At 40.5% G+C, this 16,922-nt stretch overlaps 1 protein-coding gene across 1 annotated transcript in view; it reads left to right on the top strand.

The window, feature by feature from the left end:
• The first annotated feature begins 270 nt into the window (after window positions 1-270).
• TM9SF2 (transmembrane 9 superfamily member 2) overlaps window positions 271-16,922 on the top strand; it is a 29,896-nt gene continuing 13,244 nt past the window's right edge. Inside the window, exons 1-7 of the mRNA XM_015638574.2 lie at window positions 271-532; window positions 5,191-5,258; window positions 6,355-6,448; window positions 7,139-7,266; window positions 12,910-13,039; window positions 14,622-14,746; window positions 15,603-15,714. Of these exons, the coding sequence (XP_015494060.1) occupies window positions 401-532; window positions 5,191-5,258; window positions 6,355-6,448; window positions 7,139-7,266; window positions 12,910-13,039; window positions 14,622-14,746; window positions 15,603-15,714 (789 nt within the window). The 5' untranslated portion in view covers window positions 271-400. The remainder of the gene's footprint in view (window positions 533-5,190; window positions 5,259-6,354; window positions 6,449-7,138; window positions 7,267-12,909; window positions 13,040-14,621; window positions 14,747-15,602; window positions 15,715-16,922) is intronic.

Here is a 16,922-nt window from a genome sequence, read left to right as displayed (position 1 = left end):
GACCCGCTCCAGGAGCTCCCGTCTCTCTCGTACTGAGGAGCCCAGAACTGGACCCAGGCTGGATCCGGGCTGAGGAGAAGGGCAGGATCAGCACCCCGGGCCCTCCAGCAAGGCTCCTCCCGACGCGTTCCCGCGGGGTCGGGGCCGCGCTGCCGTGGCAACGGGGGCGCGAGACACCCCGGAAGCGAACGCGCGCACCGGCCCCGCCCCCCCGGCGCTCGGTCAGGCGGTCCCGCGCGCGGCGGGTGACGACGTGTCGCGCGCGCGCGCGAGGGGGGAGCCGGAAGCGGCGCGGCCGCGTCAGGGCGGGCGCGGGGGGCGAGAGACGGAGCCGCGACCCCGCTGCCGCCCAACGACCCCCGGCCCCGCCGGCCCCAGCCCCGCCGCCCCCCGGCCCGACATGGCTCTGCGGCGCCTTCTCCTCATCGCTGCCGCGCTGGCGGCGGCCACCGCGCCCGCCGCCGCCTTCTACCTGCCGGGCCTGGCGCCCGTCAACTTCTGCGAGGCCGGCAAGGAGAAGCCCGAGTGCAAGGTGAGCCCGGGGAGCGCTGAGGGGAGGCCCCTGAGGCCGCCCGGGTGCGGCGCGGCCTGGGTGTTGTCCCCTTGCCGCCGGGGCTGTGTAGTGGGGCTTGTCCGCAGGGTTTGAAGCCGCCCCGCTGTGCCGTACCGAGGCTCCCCGGCGGTGCGGGGGCTGTGGCTGCGGGGACTCGGAGCGTGGTTCGGTTCCCGCTGTGCTCAAGTTACTCACGGAATTGTTAGGGTTGGAAGGGACCTCTGGAGATCGTCTGGTCCAACCCCCCTGCCAAGGCAGAGTCGCCGGGAGTAGGTGGTCCACGAACGCGTATGAATGTCTCCGGAGGGGGAGATTCCGTGACCCTCTGGGCCAGTGCTTTGCCACCCTCAGTGTAAAGAAGCCCTTCCTCGTCATGAGGTGTAACTTCTCGTGTTTTAGTTTATGGTCATTGATCCTTGAAAAGGAAATCGATGAGACGGAGGACCCAGGGGAATGGCAGAGGTACTTGCCTGTCTCAGCTCCGGCCTGGCTGGGTAGTGACCGCGATCCCTTCCAGGGAAGGAGAGAGCTGTCGGCTCATCCTGTAAGTTACGGCCGCGTCGGGGAAGTAGGAAGCTCCAGCCGGTTATTTCTTGAGCCCTTTCAAATCCCTGCAGGAAAGGTGCAGCAATAGTGGCAGTGACAAGTCATGCTGAGGGGTGTGTGTGTGGTTCTTGGCAGGAGTGAGCAGCTGGTGGCGAGAGCAGATATCAAAGTAAGCATCCAGTCACACTTTCCTTGCTGTGTCTTCCTGGCTGTAGGAACGTGAAGTGTAGGGGCTTGTAGCAAGGCCCCGGAGTGTCAAAGCTTAAATTCACCTTCATGCCTGCAGAAGTGACGAGCAAAGTTCGCATAACAAACTAACTCATTTGTAAGAGTATTGGTGGAGACCATTAATGTAAATGCCCTCTGATGAAAAAATCTTCTTTGTTCCTTTGGGGCACCTTTTGAAATTGTTTCCTGCTGCTGTGATGGAAATTACAGCAGACTGTGCTTTAATACTCGAATGAGAAGGTTAAAGACCAATCAGTTTTACAATCCATAGTCTTACTACTGTAGAAAGTGGCTTTCACTTTCTGAGCTCTCAGCTTCTGTGTTGCATGAAACACTGGTTCATAATTCTTCAGAATAAGAGCCTGCTTAAACTACATGCTTTTGGTAAATACCGTGTGCTGACTTTATTCTTCTGCTGTCCTGAATCAGCAGAACCAGGAATAAGCCAAGCACATAATGAAGGCTCTTCGCTTGTAGTAGTAGAATATGCTGTAGACATTCTTTTATAGTACCACAGAAATGATGTTTGGAAGTGGCTACAGCAGGTCACATACTGCAACCTCATGCCAGCAGCATGAGAGGACAGAAAGCACTGCTGTTTTCAACACTAGATCAACTCAGCTCTACCTTTGTCTAAGCTTTGGAAACAAGCAAGCATGGAGTATCCATCTCCTCCCTGGATGACCTGTTGAAGTGCTGCACCACCCTCTTAAGGAATGGGGTTTTTTCAAATATGGGCTGAAGCTTTCAAGCTGCAAGTTTGTGTTTTTTCACAGCATCCCTGGAAAACATTGCAATGTTTGGATTATCCCTTTTTTAAGCTTGTAGAAGAAAGATTTATTTTTTTAAGTCAGGTGAACCATGTAGCCTACTATCTTTTGTAACCATCCTGAGACACTTATAGGGTGATCTTCCTCAGAAGCCTCTGTTTTTATTCTTCATACAACACATACAAAATGTTTGTCTTCTGAGAATTTATCATTTAATGAATGTGAAGAGAGGTACTTGGATAATGTAAATGTACCACTAGCAGGCAGCTGAACACCTCAACAGCTGTAGTAGTGCAAAAATTCTTTATGCAATTAGCCACCTCTTATCAATTTCCATATTAGACACAGGCATATGGAGAAGTCTAAAGCACTCTTCACGTCTAATACTCTCCATGTTGTCTGCAGCTGAATGTACTCTGGTCCCTGATAAGGAAAAACAATATATGGTTGGATTATTGCTGTATCATATTTATGTAAGTGGATTAAATTAACCTTCCTTGGACAGGCTTCATTTTTTACATTTCTCACAGATTTCTTGCAGCTATCACTGTTAATTGCAATGTCAATAATAGTGAATTTTCCTCTGCCTGAGGATTTCAATCCACATGCCAGATCTCAATACTTACTATTTGTCTATTATGATCCCTTTGATCTCCTGTCCTCTGTTGGTGAGATGGGATGAGATGTTAATGGGGCATGTAGCTAAGAGCAATGAGATATGTGGCTTTCCCCCTTTCTGCAGGTTTCTGCTAATCTGCATGGGCAAACTCAGTTTGGCTGTTTCTTCTGGTTTTGGTTGAAATAACAACAGAAATGGAATGGCATCTATGCAGACTTAAATAGTAATTCTTGTCTGAAGATTAAGAATACTTACTCACTTTTAAAAGATACTGATTGTTCCAAAAAGGGCTTGGTGTTGTATGGGAAATGGTTCATCAAATATGCTGATCTGCAGTAGTGCATATAATTTTTAAGAAAAATTGCAGCATTCACATGAATCTCTTATGAAAATATCTGATTTAAGGCCATGGTTCTGTGGCCAGCTGAGGCAGCCTAATTCCCTGCTGCTGAGAGTGAGAGATTTCATTCCTGTCTTCCTCTGGGCAATGTGTTCCTCTCCTCTGCATTGACCCAGCTGTTACTTGTTTTTTTGAGCTTAACATGGCAGGAAACTATCTAACTTTTTGCCACTCTAGTTTCCTGCTGTTTTAGGGAGTTGAAGTGGCTTACAGAATTATGGCAAGCGTGCACTACCCAGAGGAGAGCAGCCGGTCTGCATGGCTTAGGTCAGGGGAAAGATGAGCCTCAAGGTGTGTCTTCACTTAGTGGATCATGCTAACAGCTCACACAACTTCCTGTGTCTCCCAGGACTGCATCCTGACTTGCACATGGACAGCTAAAGTATATCAGCAAAACACAGTACCCAACTGAAGTATCTGAGCTGCAGATACATGTGAACATTTCCATCTCTTATTTTCCTCCAGATTTTCTTGGTTTTGCTAAACTTGAGGGAGTTTTCATAGGGAGGAAATGCTCTTCTGTTGGTAAGAAAATAGATGGCTTGCTGTTGAAAAGGTTGAGGGCTTGTTCTGGAGGGCATTCACCTTTGTTTTGCTCTTCAGCTCTTGTCTGATTACACAGTTAGGCAGCTGAATTTGTGTTGTGGTTTAACCCTAGCTGGCAACTAAGAACCACAGAGCTGCTCGTTCCCTGCTGACCCCAGTGAGATCATGAGGAGAATTGAGGGGAAAAGTAATTTGTGAGTTGAAATAAGAACAGTTTTATTGAAATAAAGTAAATATAATCATACTACTAATGATAGTAAAAATAATAATAATAATTTTAATGAATCGGAGAGAGAGAGAGGAATAAAACCCAGGCAAAACAAGTTGCACAGTACAACTGTGCTAGTCACCACCCACTGATGGATGCCCAGCCCATTGTGCCTGTCCAGCCAACTCTCCCAGTTTATATACTGAGTGTGGCATTCCACAGCATGGAGTGGCCCTTTGGCCAGTTCAGGTCAGCTTCTCCTGCCCATGCTCCCTCACAGCTTCTTGTGTACCTCAGTGCTGGCAGAGCCTGGGAAATGAAAAGTCCTTGACTCAGGGTAAGCACTGTCTAGCCCCAACTTAAAGCTTCAGTGTGTTATCACACTTTGCTGACCGAATACAAAATACAACACTGTCTCAGCTACTAAGAAGAAAATTCTATCCCAGCCAAAGCGAGGACAGCCTGCTGTGATACTAAGAACTGCTTTTTAAAGTTTAAGCCCGTTGGATTGGTTTACTGTGCAAGCAGGTAACTGCCAAAAGCAGTGTAAGGCAAACACTTGAAATTTATTGTAACTGCAAGACTAGAATAAGGGAAGGGATTTTGAGACTAAGCGGGAAGAGTGAGAGACCTCTCCCTTTCCATAGAAGCGGGCTAGCCCATCTGTAATGAATGTATATGTACACCAAACTAGCATGAAACTACAGCAGACTTAATTTTGGGTTCTTACACAAGAGTTGATAGAGTTACCGAAAATCTTTTATAGGAAGGTACGTGTGGGTATCCTTGCCTTCTCTTTGAAAAGCGATTCTGTTCAAACTTAAAATGTTGTATCAGTCTGAACACATCGTTGAAATTCTCATAGATCAGTTTTTAGTTACTACACAGATAAAATTGTGGAGCATCTTAATTAGGGGAGAAGTATTGGTATCATCTGCAGCTTTCTTCACGTTCTTGTAATACTTTTATTATACAATAGTTGTGGTGATGACTAATATGACTCTAACTTCATACATTAAACACTGGCAGCTGTGCTAAGGATATTATTTTTGTGCATGATTTCCTGCTATCTTGTAGTTGGAATGGTTATGTTAGCCTTTAAGTGTTTTTGTTATGTGGTCACTGCTTTTGTGATGGTTAGATAGTGCTTTACTATCTAACTCACAGCAGATATAGTTCATTAAACGTCAAGATGTACAATTACACAATTCCTACATTTTCAGCTTTCCTTAACCTTATTCAATCAAATCTATTTTTATATATCCATGGGAATTGAAGAAGTGCTTTAAATATAACTGCTGATTATCTCTGCTCTTTCAGTCTGGAATCGAGCTGTTTGTGAACAGACTTGACTCAGTGGAGTCTGTGCTCCCCTACGAATACACTGCGTAAGTATATTATAATGTTTGTGCTATTTTAACTGTCAGTTTTTCCCAAAAAATGGGTTTAATTTACTTAAAAGTAATATCTACGTCTTGTTGCAGCAGTGTGCCACTGAGGCATGGCTATTAATTTTGCTAACATAAGTTTACAAATGCAGAATTTTTGATGAGCAGATGGATGCCTACATTCCTTTGTCTCAGTTGCCTTTGCTCATACTTTAGTGCATGGATTTATAGGCCCTCATGCAGGTTGAATCTCTGTTGTAGTGTAACTTAAGGTTAAAAATACATGTGTATAAATATATGATACTTTACTGCATTAGTTGTCATTGTAGATCAAAGTATTACCTCTGTCTTTAGTTGCTGAGGCCAGATGAGTTGAAGTGGTAATGAGGTGCGAACATCCCATCAATTATCTTAATGAGGTGTTAAATGTTTTCTTTGTACACATCATAGGAGTGCACAAAATGTATCAGTGCCTAGTACAACTATGTAAAGTTTTTGCTATAAAGAATATTTTGACTGTTAATATTGAGGAGCTTAAGCACCAGTTACGTCTACACTTTAAAGAACACAAATGTGATGTATTTAAAAATAGACTGGAAAAACGTGGAGGATGTGCTATTAAATGTGTTAGTGAATGAAACTGTAATAACCTGTTCAATAGTGTTTGTTGTAAGGGAGCTGTCTCTGTCTGTGCTATTTTATTTTATATTTTAGTTTAGTTTTCCTCAAATTCTGGAATCTGGCCTGCATGTGTTTTTCTCAGAGTCATTATTAAACTCTAAGTGAAGATTTAATTCTTGTCTAAAATCCCTGTTTAAATAGGAAACTTCTAATTATTCAAAGAAATTTATGCTACGGTCTTGTGAAGAAGATGAAGCTTCTGAAGCTGATGAAGAGATTTGATTGTTGGTTCTGTTTTGTCTGGTTTATTTTCAAACCAGGATAGTGATTTTCACACTTCACAGGTTAAATGAAGAAACTGTTGTCTACAGGGAAAGCTGTATAGTTCCTTTACTTGTGATGAACATGTTGATTTGGGAACATTATTTGCAGCTGGGAATATTTTATTCATTTTTGTATCTTTTTTCTAATTCAGGTTTGACTTTTGTCAAGCAGAAGGAAAGAAGCGTCCATCTGAAAACCTTGGCCAAGTCTTGTTTGGAGAGAGGATAGAACCATCTCCTTACAGGGTTTGTTCTCTGACAGGGGGTGTTGGGTAACGTGTGCATTCACATGTAACCAAAGGAATCTTGAAGATGATTTAGGGCTTTATCTGAGAAAGCTTCAGCATCTGAAATACCACACAATAGAAATCTGCCAGTTTAACCTAATTGTAACTGTGTGCTTTGCATCGTGGAGCTGTAACCTGAAATGCTGTGCAGGTTATCTTCTCTCTTTGGGATCTGACAAAACCTGATCATTTCTGCTCAGCACTCTTGTTTCTTGGAACTGGATCTGAAAATATTGCAGACATAAAACAGAAGAATTATAAATGGTGTTAGCTTGCTGGTCTTTTCTGGTGACTGAAGCTCTCACATTCTCTTCTACAGAGGTAGTAGGAGAGAAAGTTACCAGTTGAAGCTGCCTGTGGCAGTGTGTCTGCTGTGAAGTCAACTGGCTTATGTGGTAAATCATGTCAGAAAACGTGTTTCAGTCAGTAACAAGGAGCTCTTGCTGTAGTGCTCCTACAGTGAGCACAGGAGGGGTTTATAGCACACACTTACATAAAAACCTCCTCTGGAGGGTTAATGTACTCAGTAATTTGTTAGGTGTTTTCATTATAATACTATAGATAATTAAATGTATGGGGGAAATCGTTATATACTGAAATAAGACAGCTGTTACAACCTTTTTGCTCATGAGTCTTTCATTTTTCTTAGTTCACATTCAACAAGAGGGAGACATGTAAATCTGTTTGTACAAAAACATATGATACCACAAAGCCAGAAGATAAACAGAAATTAGACTTTCTGAAAAAAAGTATGCTACTGAATTATCAACACCACTGGTAAGTTGGTACCAAAATTCATAGTTTGGTTAATGTAGTATGTTGGTGATAATTTAGTTTATACTTTTGTGTTTGCAAGTTAATACAGATGGAAAACTAGATATGTACACTTAATTTCCTCCCCTTCTGTTTTTGCATAAAATGTTACATTGTTTCTTGTCCTCATAAAAGAAACTTCCTTCACTTGAAGTATAAGCATTAGGAACAACGGAAATGAATCTGTTTCTAAACACCAAACTTTGTGCTTACTGTAAAATACTGCTGCTCTTTTTCCTGTAAATGTAGAATTTGGTCCTGCCTTAGCTTGAGAAAAGTTACAGGACCTTTATTCTGTTACTGTATTGTCTTTGTTTTCCTCAAGAGCCCTTGCACTCACCTTCAAATGCTGTGTCCAGGAGACAGGATCAACAGTTCTAAAAGACTTTTATGAATGTTTGTTTCTCATCTATGGATGTGGAAGGGAAAGGTGACCAATGAAAACTAATTAATGAAATAATTTTGGGGAATGAATAAACACTTGGTCCTTTCCTGTTCTCTGAGCCACTCTGTAACCATCTGATTGACCTTGGAGCATGTTTGGGCTCTGTTTCAGCTCAGCATTGAATCCCTGTCCAGTGGGTAGGGTGGGGCAAGGCTGAATGTGTGTGTTGAGTCTCAGGCAGATTTTCAGTTTCCCAGCGCTGCACCCACATCCAAGAGCTGTGAAATGTTTATCAGGAGGCTCAGTCTTGACACTGGAAATACCCAGCTACATTATCAGTGTTTATTTAGTGCTTGACGTGTTGGCATGCTCTGCCAGCAGCAGCTTTCAGGTACAAGAATAGAAGGAATAACTTGGGTATGAGTTTCTGAGGCATGTCTGGGCAAGGAATACATGAGAATTACCTGATGTCACTCATAGGTATGCTCTGATTCCAAATATGGGCCTCCTGCTTTATGGGAAGAAATGTGTTGGTCTTCATCTAATAGGATTTAAACTTTTTGGGTATTATAATGCAGGTTGACTGTTGCCACTGTCATTAACTGTTTTTCTGTAATCTCACATTCCATTCTTTCAATTTTGAAACAGCTGAAAAGGCAACAAGTGCATTTTCTCCTGTTCTCAGGAAATGATACAGGATATCCTTTTGTGGGGATAAACTGTGGTTCACTGATGTAAATATTTCTGGAAATCTCTTGAAAATGAGTGTAGTAGGAATTTGATAGGTTATGTCAGAAGGGTTAACAGGCAGTAGTCATATGTTTAGATAGGTGAACAAGGATGCCATAAAGAAACTCTGAAGTGTACAGCTACTTTTGCAGGGATTTGAAGTGTATATGCCTAATGCTAAAATAAGTGGAGCTTCAAACATGCTGGACTTGATTATGTTCCTCTTAAATACTGCATATGTTTATAATATTTGCACCACTTTGAATTTCAGTAATGCATGTGAGTCTGGCATCAAAGACTCAGCTATAAAAGGTTGTGTATGTTTTGGTGTGTAGGTTAAAAATAGCTTCCTAAGGCTATGAGGCTTGAAAGAAATTAATTTTTTTTAGGAAAGCCCATAACTTAAGCTGACTGCAGCTGAAACAGAACTGTGTAAAACTTATCATGCAAAAAATACTTCAGAGTGGTTTGGGTTTTTTTCCCCATAGATTAAATTGTTTAAAAAATATATTTAGTGTATTTAAGTATACTTTTTTTTTTAAACAGTGTAGCTAACTTAATGTGACTGTTGAGATTTAAGTAAGATATAATTCTGTTTTTCAGTGAGAAATCTTTCCTTGAAATTTAGATTATTTCTTAATTCTTTTAATGGCATTTTTACTGGGGTTTTTTTGTGTTTTTTTTGTTTGTTTGTTTTGTTGGGTTTTTTTTTCCTTGCTCAGCCCACTGCCCTAAAACTTTAGAACCAGAGAAAAATCCCTGGTTATGTCTGTTAGTCCTCCTTAGCCACAGATTCACAAAGTGGCAGTGGCTGGATTTTGTGATTAATGATGCATGCTCCAGGAGTATGGTACAGAGGTATGTTGTACAGGGATCAACAAGGTAGCATAAGTGAGGATTCAGTAGAGGTTTATTATCCGGCTTCAATTTATCATGAAATTCCTGGGGAACACAGATGGTGCAAAGTACTTTTAAGGTTTCAAAAGCCACTTAATAAGATTAGGAACTGACATACTGAATTGGACTCAACAGCTATACTGATATCTTGGCTGACAATGTTCATCACCAGATGTTCTTGAGAGACATATAAGAACACTGTTGAATAGTATATTTGCTCCACATGTATAATCTCTTCAAGTCATTTTAAATTTGAAGATTAGCTGTGAAAAATGATTTGCTACTTAAAATATCAATTTGTTCCGGCATTGCTGCTTGAAGACAGCTCAGTATGTCTTTGCTGCAAAGGAAAGCCGTTCTCCAAACCAAACTTACTTGCAATATGTTAATGTTGCCTTGTTTTGATTAAGAGAGGAAAACACTAACAAAAGCAAGCAATCTCTCTAGCATATGTTATGGAGATCAAATTTCAAATATAAAAGCACAGAGTCATTTGCGTTGGAAAAGACCTGTAAGATCATTGAGTCCAAACATGTGGTGGGTTGACCCTAGCTGGACACCAGGTGCCCACTGAAGCTGCTTTGTCACTCCCCTCCTCAAGTGGACAGCGGAGGGAAAATTTAGTGAAAGGGTCACGATAAGGGTAGTGAGAGATCACACATCAAAGCAAAAGAGACTTTAATTGGATAATTTAGTTTAATTTATTACCAGTCAAATCAGAGAAGGGTAATGGGAAATAAACCCAAATTTTAAAACTCCTCCCAACCACTCCTTTCTTCCAGGTTCAACTTCATTTCCAGTTTTCACTACCTTCTCCCCCCAGGGGCACAGGAAATGGAGATTGTGGTCAGCACACCAGACATTGTCACTCCTTTCTCCTCAGGGTCAGGACTCCCTGCACTCTGCCCTTCCACCAGTGTGGGGCTGCTCCCATGGAAGAGTTTTTACTGAACTTCCCCAATACAAGTCCTTTCCATGGGCTGCAGCTCTTCAGGAACTGTTCCAGTATGGGTCCCTTCCATGGGGTGCAGTCCTTTGAGAAGAGGCTGCTCCAGCGTGGTCTCTCCCATGGGTTTGCGAGTCCTGGCAACCCTGCTGCAAAGTGGGCTCATCTTTCCATGGGGCTGCAGGTCCTGCCAGGAGCCTGCTTCAGTGTGGGTTTCCTATGGGATCACAGCCTCCTTCAGAGCACATCCATCTGCTGTGATGTGGGGTCCTCCATGGGCTGTGAGTAGATATCTGCTGCCCTGTGGTCTCCTCCATGAGCTGCAAGGCGACAGCCTGGCTCACAAGGGCTGCACCATGGTCTGCTGGGGAATCTTTACTTCTGTGCCTGGAGCATTCTTCCCCCTCCTTCTCCACTAACCTTGGTGTCTGCAGAGTTGTACATATTCCCACTCCTCTCTTCAGCTGCAGATGCTGTTGTTTATCCCTTTCCTAAATCCTGTTTCCCAGAGGTGCTGCATCTCGTCTTACATGCTTGGCCTTGACCAGCAGGGAGTCTATGTTGGAGCCAGCTTACACTGGCTCTCTCAGACTTTGGATTTCTTACAAAAATTTCTGGTAGTTCCTACAAAAACTTTTATACCCCTTGCTAACCAAAACCTTGCCACCCTGCAAACCAAATATAAACATTAACCTAACACTGCCAGTTCCACCACTAAACCATGTCCCTAAGTGCCATATCTAGTCTTATAAATGCTTCTGAGGTTGATGACTTCATCACATCCCTGGACAGCCTGTTACAATGCCTGACCACCCAACTAGACACTGGATTTGAGGTGTGGCCTCCCCAGTGCTGTGCACAGGGGGACAATCCCTGCCCTGTTCCTTCTGGCCACACTATTGCTGGTACAGGTCAGGATGACACTGGCCTTGGCCACTTGGGCTGGCTCATGCGCAACATCTCTGGACCAGCACTCCAGGTCCTTTTCTGCCTGGCAGTTTTTCAGCCACTCTTGCCCCAGCCTGTAAGTGCTACATGGGGCTGTTGTGACCCACATGCAGAACCCAGCACTTGGCCTTGTTGAACCTCATGCCATTGGCCTCATATAATATGGTCAAAGTGTAATGAATCTAAATCTGGAATAGCTCTTAATGTGCAACTTCATTGTACTCTGTAATGGTGAGTAGGACTTGGTTGGTGCTGCTGCTGTTTGCAACTGTGATAGTCTTCACAATCTCCTGAAAACCTGGCAAGTCTTGTTTTTGTAGGGCCCGTCTTCACCTTTTCTATTGTGTCAATATAACTCAAGAGTGCAATGATTTATTTCTGCTGGGTAGCTACTGGTTGGGATTATGCAGCTCTCTCCCTGTTGTGTGGATAAAGGCAGCACATACTACTCTTTTCTCCCTCATCTGCTGATGTGCTTTGAAAAGTTGTACTAATTTAGAGATTGTTCCAATATGCATCAGATTAAATAATGCTTTGTTTTTGTTATCTGAAGTCATAATTCTTGTGTTTAATTAGGTATTTTAAAGTATCTTTTTGCACTTAATTGTAAAGACATTCAGTAGCTAGGTAAGTTGTACAAAATTGTGTTAACTTTCAGTGGGGTATCCTTTTTTTGATTTAGTGATGCACAAAATGTGGCAGTTGTCTAATGTTTTCATATATAAAGTATATTAATATACCTTTGAAAATATACCTTGGGTGGGCAATTAATACTGAATTTTAAGTCTTCTTTACATGATGTGTTTAGGGGATTTATCTTTTATCTAGTTAAAACACTTCACAAAACAAATTGTTTTAGTGTCTTCTACTAGTTCGTTTTATGAGGGGGCAGGATCCTTTCTCTGTTTAAAAGTATGGTTTTGACATTTGTACTGTTAGTTGCATGGTTGATACAGTTTGTATCTTACTGTCTTATAACTTTCTGCAGCTCATCATGGGAGTGCGCACTTCCATGAAATTTTCATTGAAACTGACCTATAAAATCCCCTGGTTTTAGGTGATATGAATATAAATCTTGTGAGGCAATAATATAAAAGCAGCAGGTTTGAAAGTTACTATTTTTCCAGTTGTTTGGTGGCTTACAATTTTTTGGTAATGCAAATCATCTATGTTGCATACTCTTTGGTAGCTATAAATAGAGTTAATGATTAGGAATTCACTTAAATAGCAAAAGTAAGTTTTAAGAGTGCTATAAAAAATGTATTTTGCAATGGAAGAGCAATAAGGAAGCTGGAGAATTAATAATATGTGATGTAGACTTTTTCAAATTTGTGCTTCATCTTGAAATTGTCAATTTTAGCTGGTTTAGCAAATTTGATGACTTTGGCCATTTTTAAAAGACAAAATAATAATAAGATAAATTGTTATGACTTTGGACTGGGCAAGTTTTCTGCTTCGGCTGTTTTTGTAAGGGGGCTTCATGAAACAGTGCAGTGAATAGAGTGGTTTCAGTTGAAGAGCTCCATGCTTGTAACTCATTTGGAACTTGGATTGGCAATCAGTGCAATTCCATGGGTAGTACTATTCTTGTAGTTAATATTCCAGTAATGAATGTAGCAAGGTCAGATTAATGTTAATCCAGTTTTGTTTCTGGATTCTTCACATTTTGAAAAATTGTGAAGTGTCATTATGTCATTTACAGGATTGTGGACAACATGCCTGTGACGTGGTGTTATGATGTGGAAGATGGACAGAGGTTCTGTAATCCTGGTTTTCCTATTGGCTGTTATATTACAGAAGATGGCCGTCCAAAAGATGCCTGTGTTATTAATGTATGTTTATGCAATTATATATTTTTTAATATCCCCTTTTTATTAATTTAGAGACTAGCATTTCTCCTGTGTCATGTTTCTATGGTGACTCCTTGCTATTTTAAGAACCCATGTTGCCTAAAAACAGGCATATGTTTTGGTCTATGCAAATACCTCAATTTGAAAGCCCGATCTAAACCTAAGAGCCTTGTCTCTTATGCTGCATAGTACAGAAGGGCTCTGAAAGATCAAGGGATGAACATGCATAGCATTTAGTACCTGTGGAGGGTAAAGGTGAAGGAAAGAATGTCATCCTTCATTGCCTAGGAAATCGAAACGTTTGAAGGCTTGGACTTTACGTTTTTGTGGGATAGAAGTGTTTTCATGGAACCAAATTTGCATAGGTGTGTTTGTACCTCTGCATACTTTTTGAAGGTTTGCTTTGCCTGAAACTGGGAGCTGATGGAAAAAACATAATACGAGATTTCTGCATAAGCAGAGATTCTCTTGTGGTAGATGCTATAGTGGTGGAGATCCAGATAAGTGCACTGAAAGCAGTATGAGATAAGAATATGGAGATAAGAATACAACGAGGAGTCTTTAGACTACCATAGACATCTTCCATGGCAAGGTCACTGAGAACTTGGAGTAAGTTTTTGGTTTTTTTCAAAATGGTTGGTTTTACTTAATAGATCTTACCAAAGGTAACAGTTTCTGTGGTTGCCAATTTTGTTTAATTGCCTCCATAATGAGTTATGGGGCTCCATATGAATGGATGCATTTATGATGAAATATGTAATCTGACAATATTATTTTAATCTTATTTTAATACCTGCTTTTAATGAAAGGAAAATAATTTGAAGGAGTAGCAGATGTACGGTAGAAGAACATTTCATTTATGTAACTATTCTTGGAATGTTTCATTTATGTAACTATTACTGTAATTGGGGTGCTCTATAGAAAGGACGGGGATAGAACCCTTAAGAGGTACTAACTGAACTTCAGTAAACATAGCTGTTAAATTACTAGTGAGTTTAACAATCTCTTTAACTAACTAAATTCCAAGGTGATGTTTCTCTTCACCTGAGGTTTGCATTTAGCATTCTTGGCTGCTGCTTGCTGTTCATCCCTGTGCATCTTCAGTTTCAAAGGTGATTCTGTCACAGAGAGCATATATTTGCATTGTTTGTCTTGGGAGGTTCTGTTAAGTTTCTGAAAAATACGCTTACTGTTTTAAAATAGTTGATATTTATGAAATGCTTCTGGTAACAGGAGTTGTCACATACTTATCTATGCAGTTTGCTACTTAAATAAAATAGGACTTCTTCATTTAGAGAAATTTATTAATAAATATATATTAAATATTTTAAATTAATTTTTCTACTTTTCAATTGTTCTTAGCATTGACTTTTCGAACTTGTGTTTTTAATGCAAGAAGACACTTACCATCTTTATAATTCCCAGTATCTCACATTCATATTTTAGGAGAACTTCTTGACAGAAAAACTGTATGCAGTCTAAAATTCTATTATGCTGGCTTCTGTCTAAGGCTTTGACATGTCTATATTTTTTGATTGTTTAATGTAACCTTTTGTCATTGCAGTCAGAATTTCATGAAAAAGATACCTTTTATATTTTCAACCATGTTGACATAAAAATATATTACCATGTTGTGGAAAATGAAGCTCTGGGAGCAAGACTAGTTGCTGCTAAACTTGAACCAAAAAGGTTAGTAGTTGAAAGTAGCTTGTCATCAAAAAGTGATCCATCCCAAGACACTTGCTTTGATCCGGGAACCTGCTGCTAGTCAGAAATGCTTTCAGATACGTGACCTTTAGATTACCTCTCCTGTTGATTTATGTAGTGTAGTTAGGACAGTCTCATGTCATTTTGTTCTTGAGTTTGGTGCACTTTTTCCTATTTGGACCAAGAAAAGATAAAATAAAACTTCTGTTTGTGGGGTGTGATGAGTGTGTGTGTGTGTGTACATGCATGTAGAATCCTAATTTCCCTACCAGGGAATATTCTGTCTTCTGTCAGAATAGGCCACCAGGGTCTGCTGCAGGCTTGGCTGGAGTGCAAGATTTGATGTCTTCAACAATCAGGATTTGAATAGAAGGATTTCATGGATACACTCACTAGTTGTTCTGGTGTCTGTGTGGCTTTTGCACAACTGGTGTCATATTATTTCTTTGCATCTTGTCTTTCATGGTATAACTGAGCTTGTTGTATTGTTGGTACAGTTGAAAGTGTTTTTTGCTGACAGAAGTTAGTAATTCTGGTGGTGTAACTTTTTAAATGTTTTGGAGGTTCACAGCAATACTAAGGCTTCTTTCATTTTAGGTACTCTGCTTTAGAGACTGTGCTCTTTTTAGAAGAGACAAATCTTGTTTAACAAGTTCAAGTTTCAGAGATTCCTGAGCTTAGGATATGTTCCTTATGAGTTCTGAAATTTATGAGACATTAAGTACAAATCTTATAGTTAAGGGAAGAATCCTTGGTATGCTTTTCTAAGATGGATAAATTCTTTCTTAAGAATGTTGTTAGTGAAGTGGCTTTCATTCTGTGTCTTTTCTTCCTGCAGTTACAAGCATACTCATCCAGACAACCCCGATTGCTCAGGAGTACCTATGGACATAAGCAATAAGGCTAGTGGAGAAGTCAAAATTGCGTACACATACTCAGTTACTTTTCATGTGAGTACTAAGATTTCTGTGGTAGTTACCTCTCAAAATCAAGCATTAATACTCTGAATTATAAAGATGGACAATTAAAAATTAGCTCAGAATAGTGAATTTGTAGTTTTAAGACTTTATTTGAACTGGAATGTCAGAGGTGGATTGGGATTTAACCACATACATTACAGTTTTGCATACCAACACACAAAGAGTGGATGTGAAACATATATGTGGTTTTTAAAAGAGTCACACTTTCTACATCTACCTGGGTTGTCTGGTAGATGATTTTTCAATCCAAGTTCTAAAGTCTGAGAAATGTGTGTTTTGGCAAATTGCTGTTTTAGGTAGGTTAAAGCTGGTAATTTTCTGCCCTCCTGCTACAAAAGCTGCCTTCTCTCCAAGGTCTTCCTCCCATGGAAACCTGCAAAAGAGTACCAGGAAGAGCAGTAGATCAGGCAACTGCAGGCAGCAGATAGCTGAATATTTCTCATTCTGCTGACAAATAAGAGAGGAGGTTTTGATTTTGTTTTGTTTTTCTGTAAATGGAGTTTGCTGAACAAACTTTATCAAAATTTCCTACTCCTTCTCAAACTGTTTCCGTGTTACTCTGAGTTCAGAATTCAATAAATAGTATAAGAAATATACTCAGGAGGGATTATATTATGTATATACTGTATAATTATTTTGAGAAATTATATCAGTTATGGTGCAGAAATGCATTTGTATGCCAAAAAGCAAGTATTTCTGGAAACCTGTGAGAAGTTAGTAATTAAGAGTGACCTCAGCTTCATATTATTTTATTGTTTGTCCTTGAAAAGGATGTGCCCAGCTGTGTGTGTGCAACTGTCTTGTGCACAGTGTTACATCAATTGGAGGTAGTCTTCTGAATTTCCATTGGGTTGGCAGACCAGGTCATCTCAGGAAGACAAAAAAAAAAAACCAGTTTAGATATGAGGGAGAATGCAGTTCTGTCTAGAGTCATTGATAACTGGTTTAGAAATTTGTTGCTTGCTTTGAGACATGGTGTTATTTTATGAGTGAAATAGATATATGATCTTGACTAAATTTTTAACCTTCTTTTTTTTTTAACAAACCTGGCTTTACTGGAACACTCTGTATGTTATAAATTACTGAAATAACAGCCTGTCAGGCACCTAGCCAATTTTATTCTTTGATAGTGTTTATGGTTTGTTTAATAGCAATCTTCACCTTGATTTGTACTGTTT

This window comes from Parus major, chromosome 1, assembly GCF_001522545.3.
Source record: "Parus major isolate Abel chromosome 1, Parus_major1.1, whole genome shotgun sequence".
Taxonomy (NCBI): Eukaryota; Metazoa; Chordata; class Aves; order Passeriformes; family Paridae; genus Parus; species Parus major.
The sequence above is the reverse complement of the archived record's forward strand: the minus strand, read 5'-3'. Positions and strand labels throughout refer to the sequence as shown.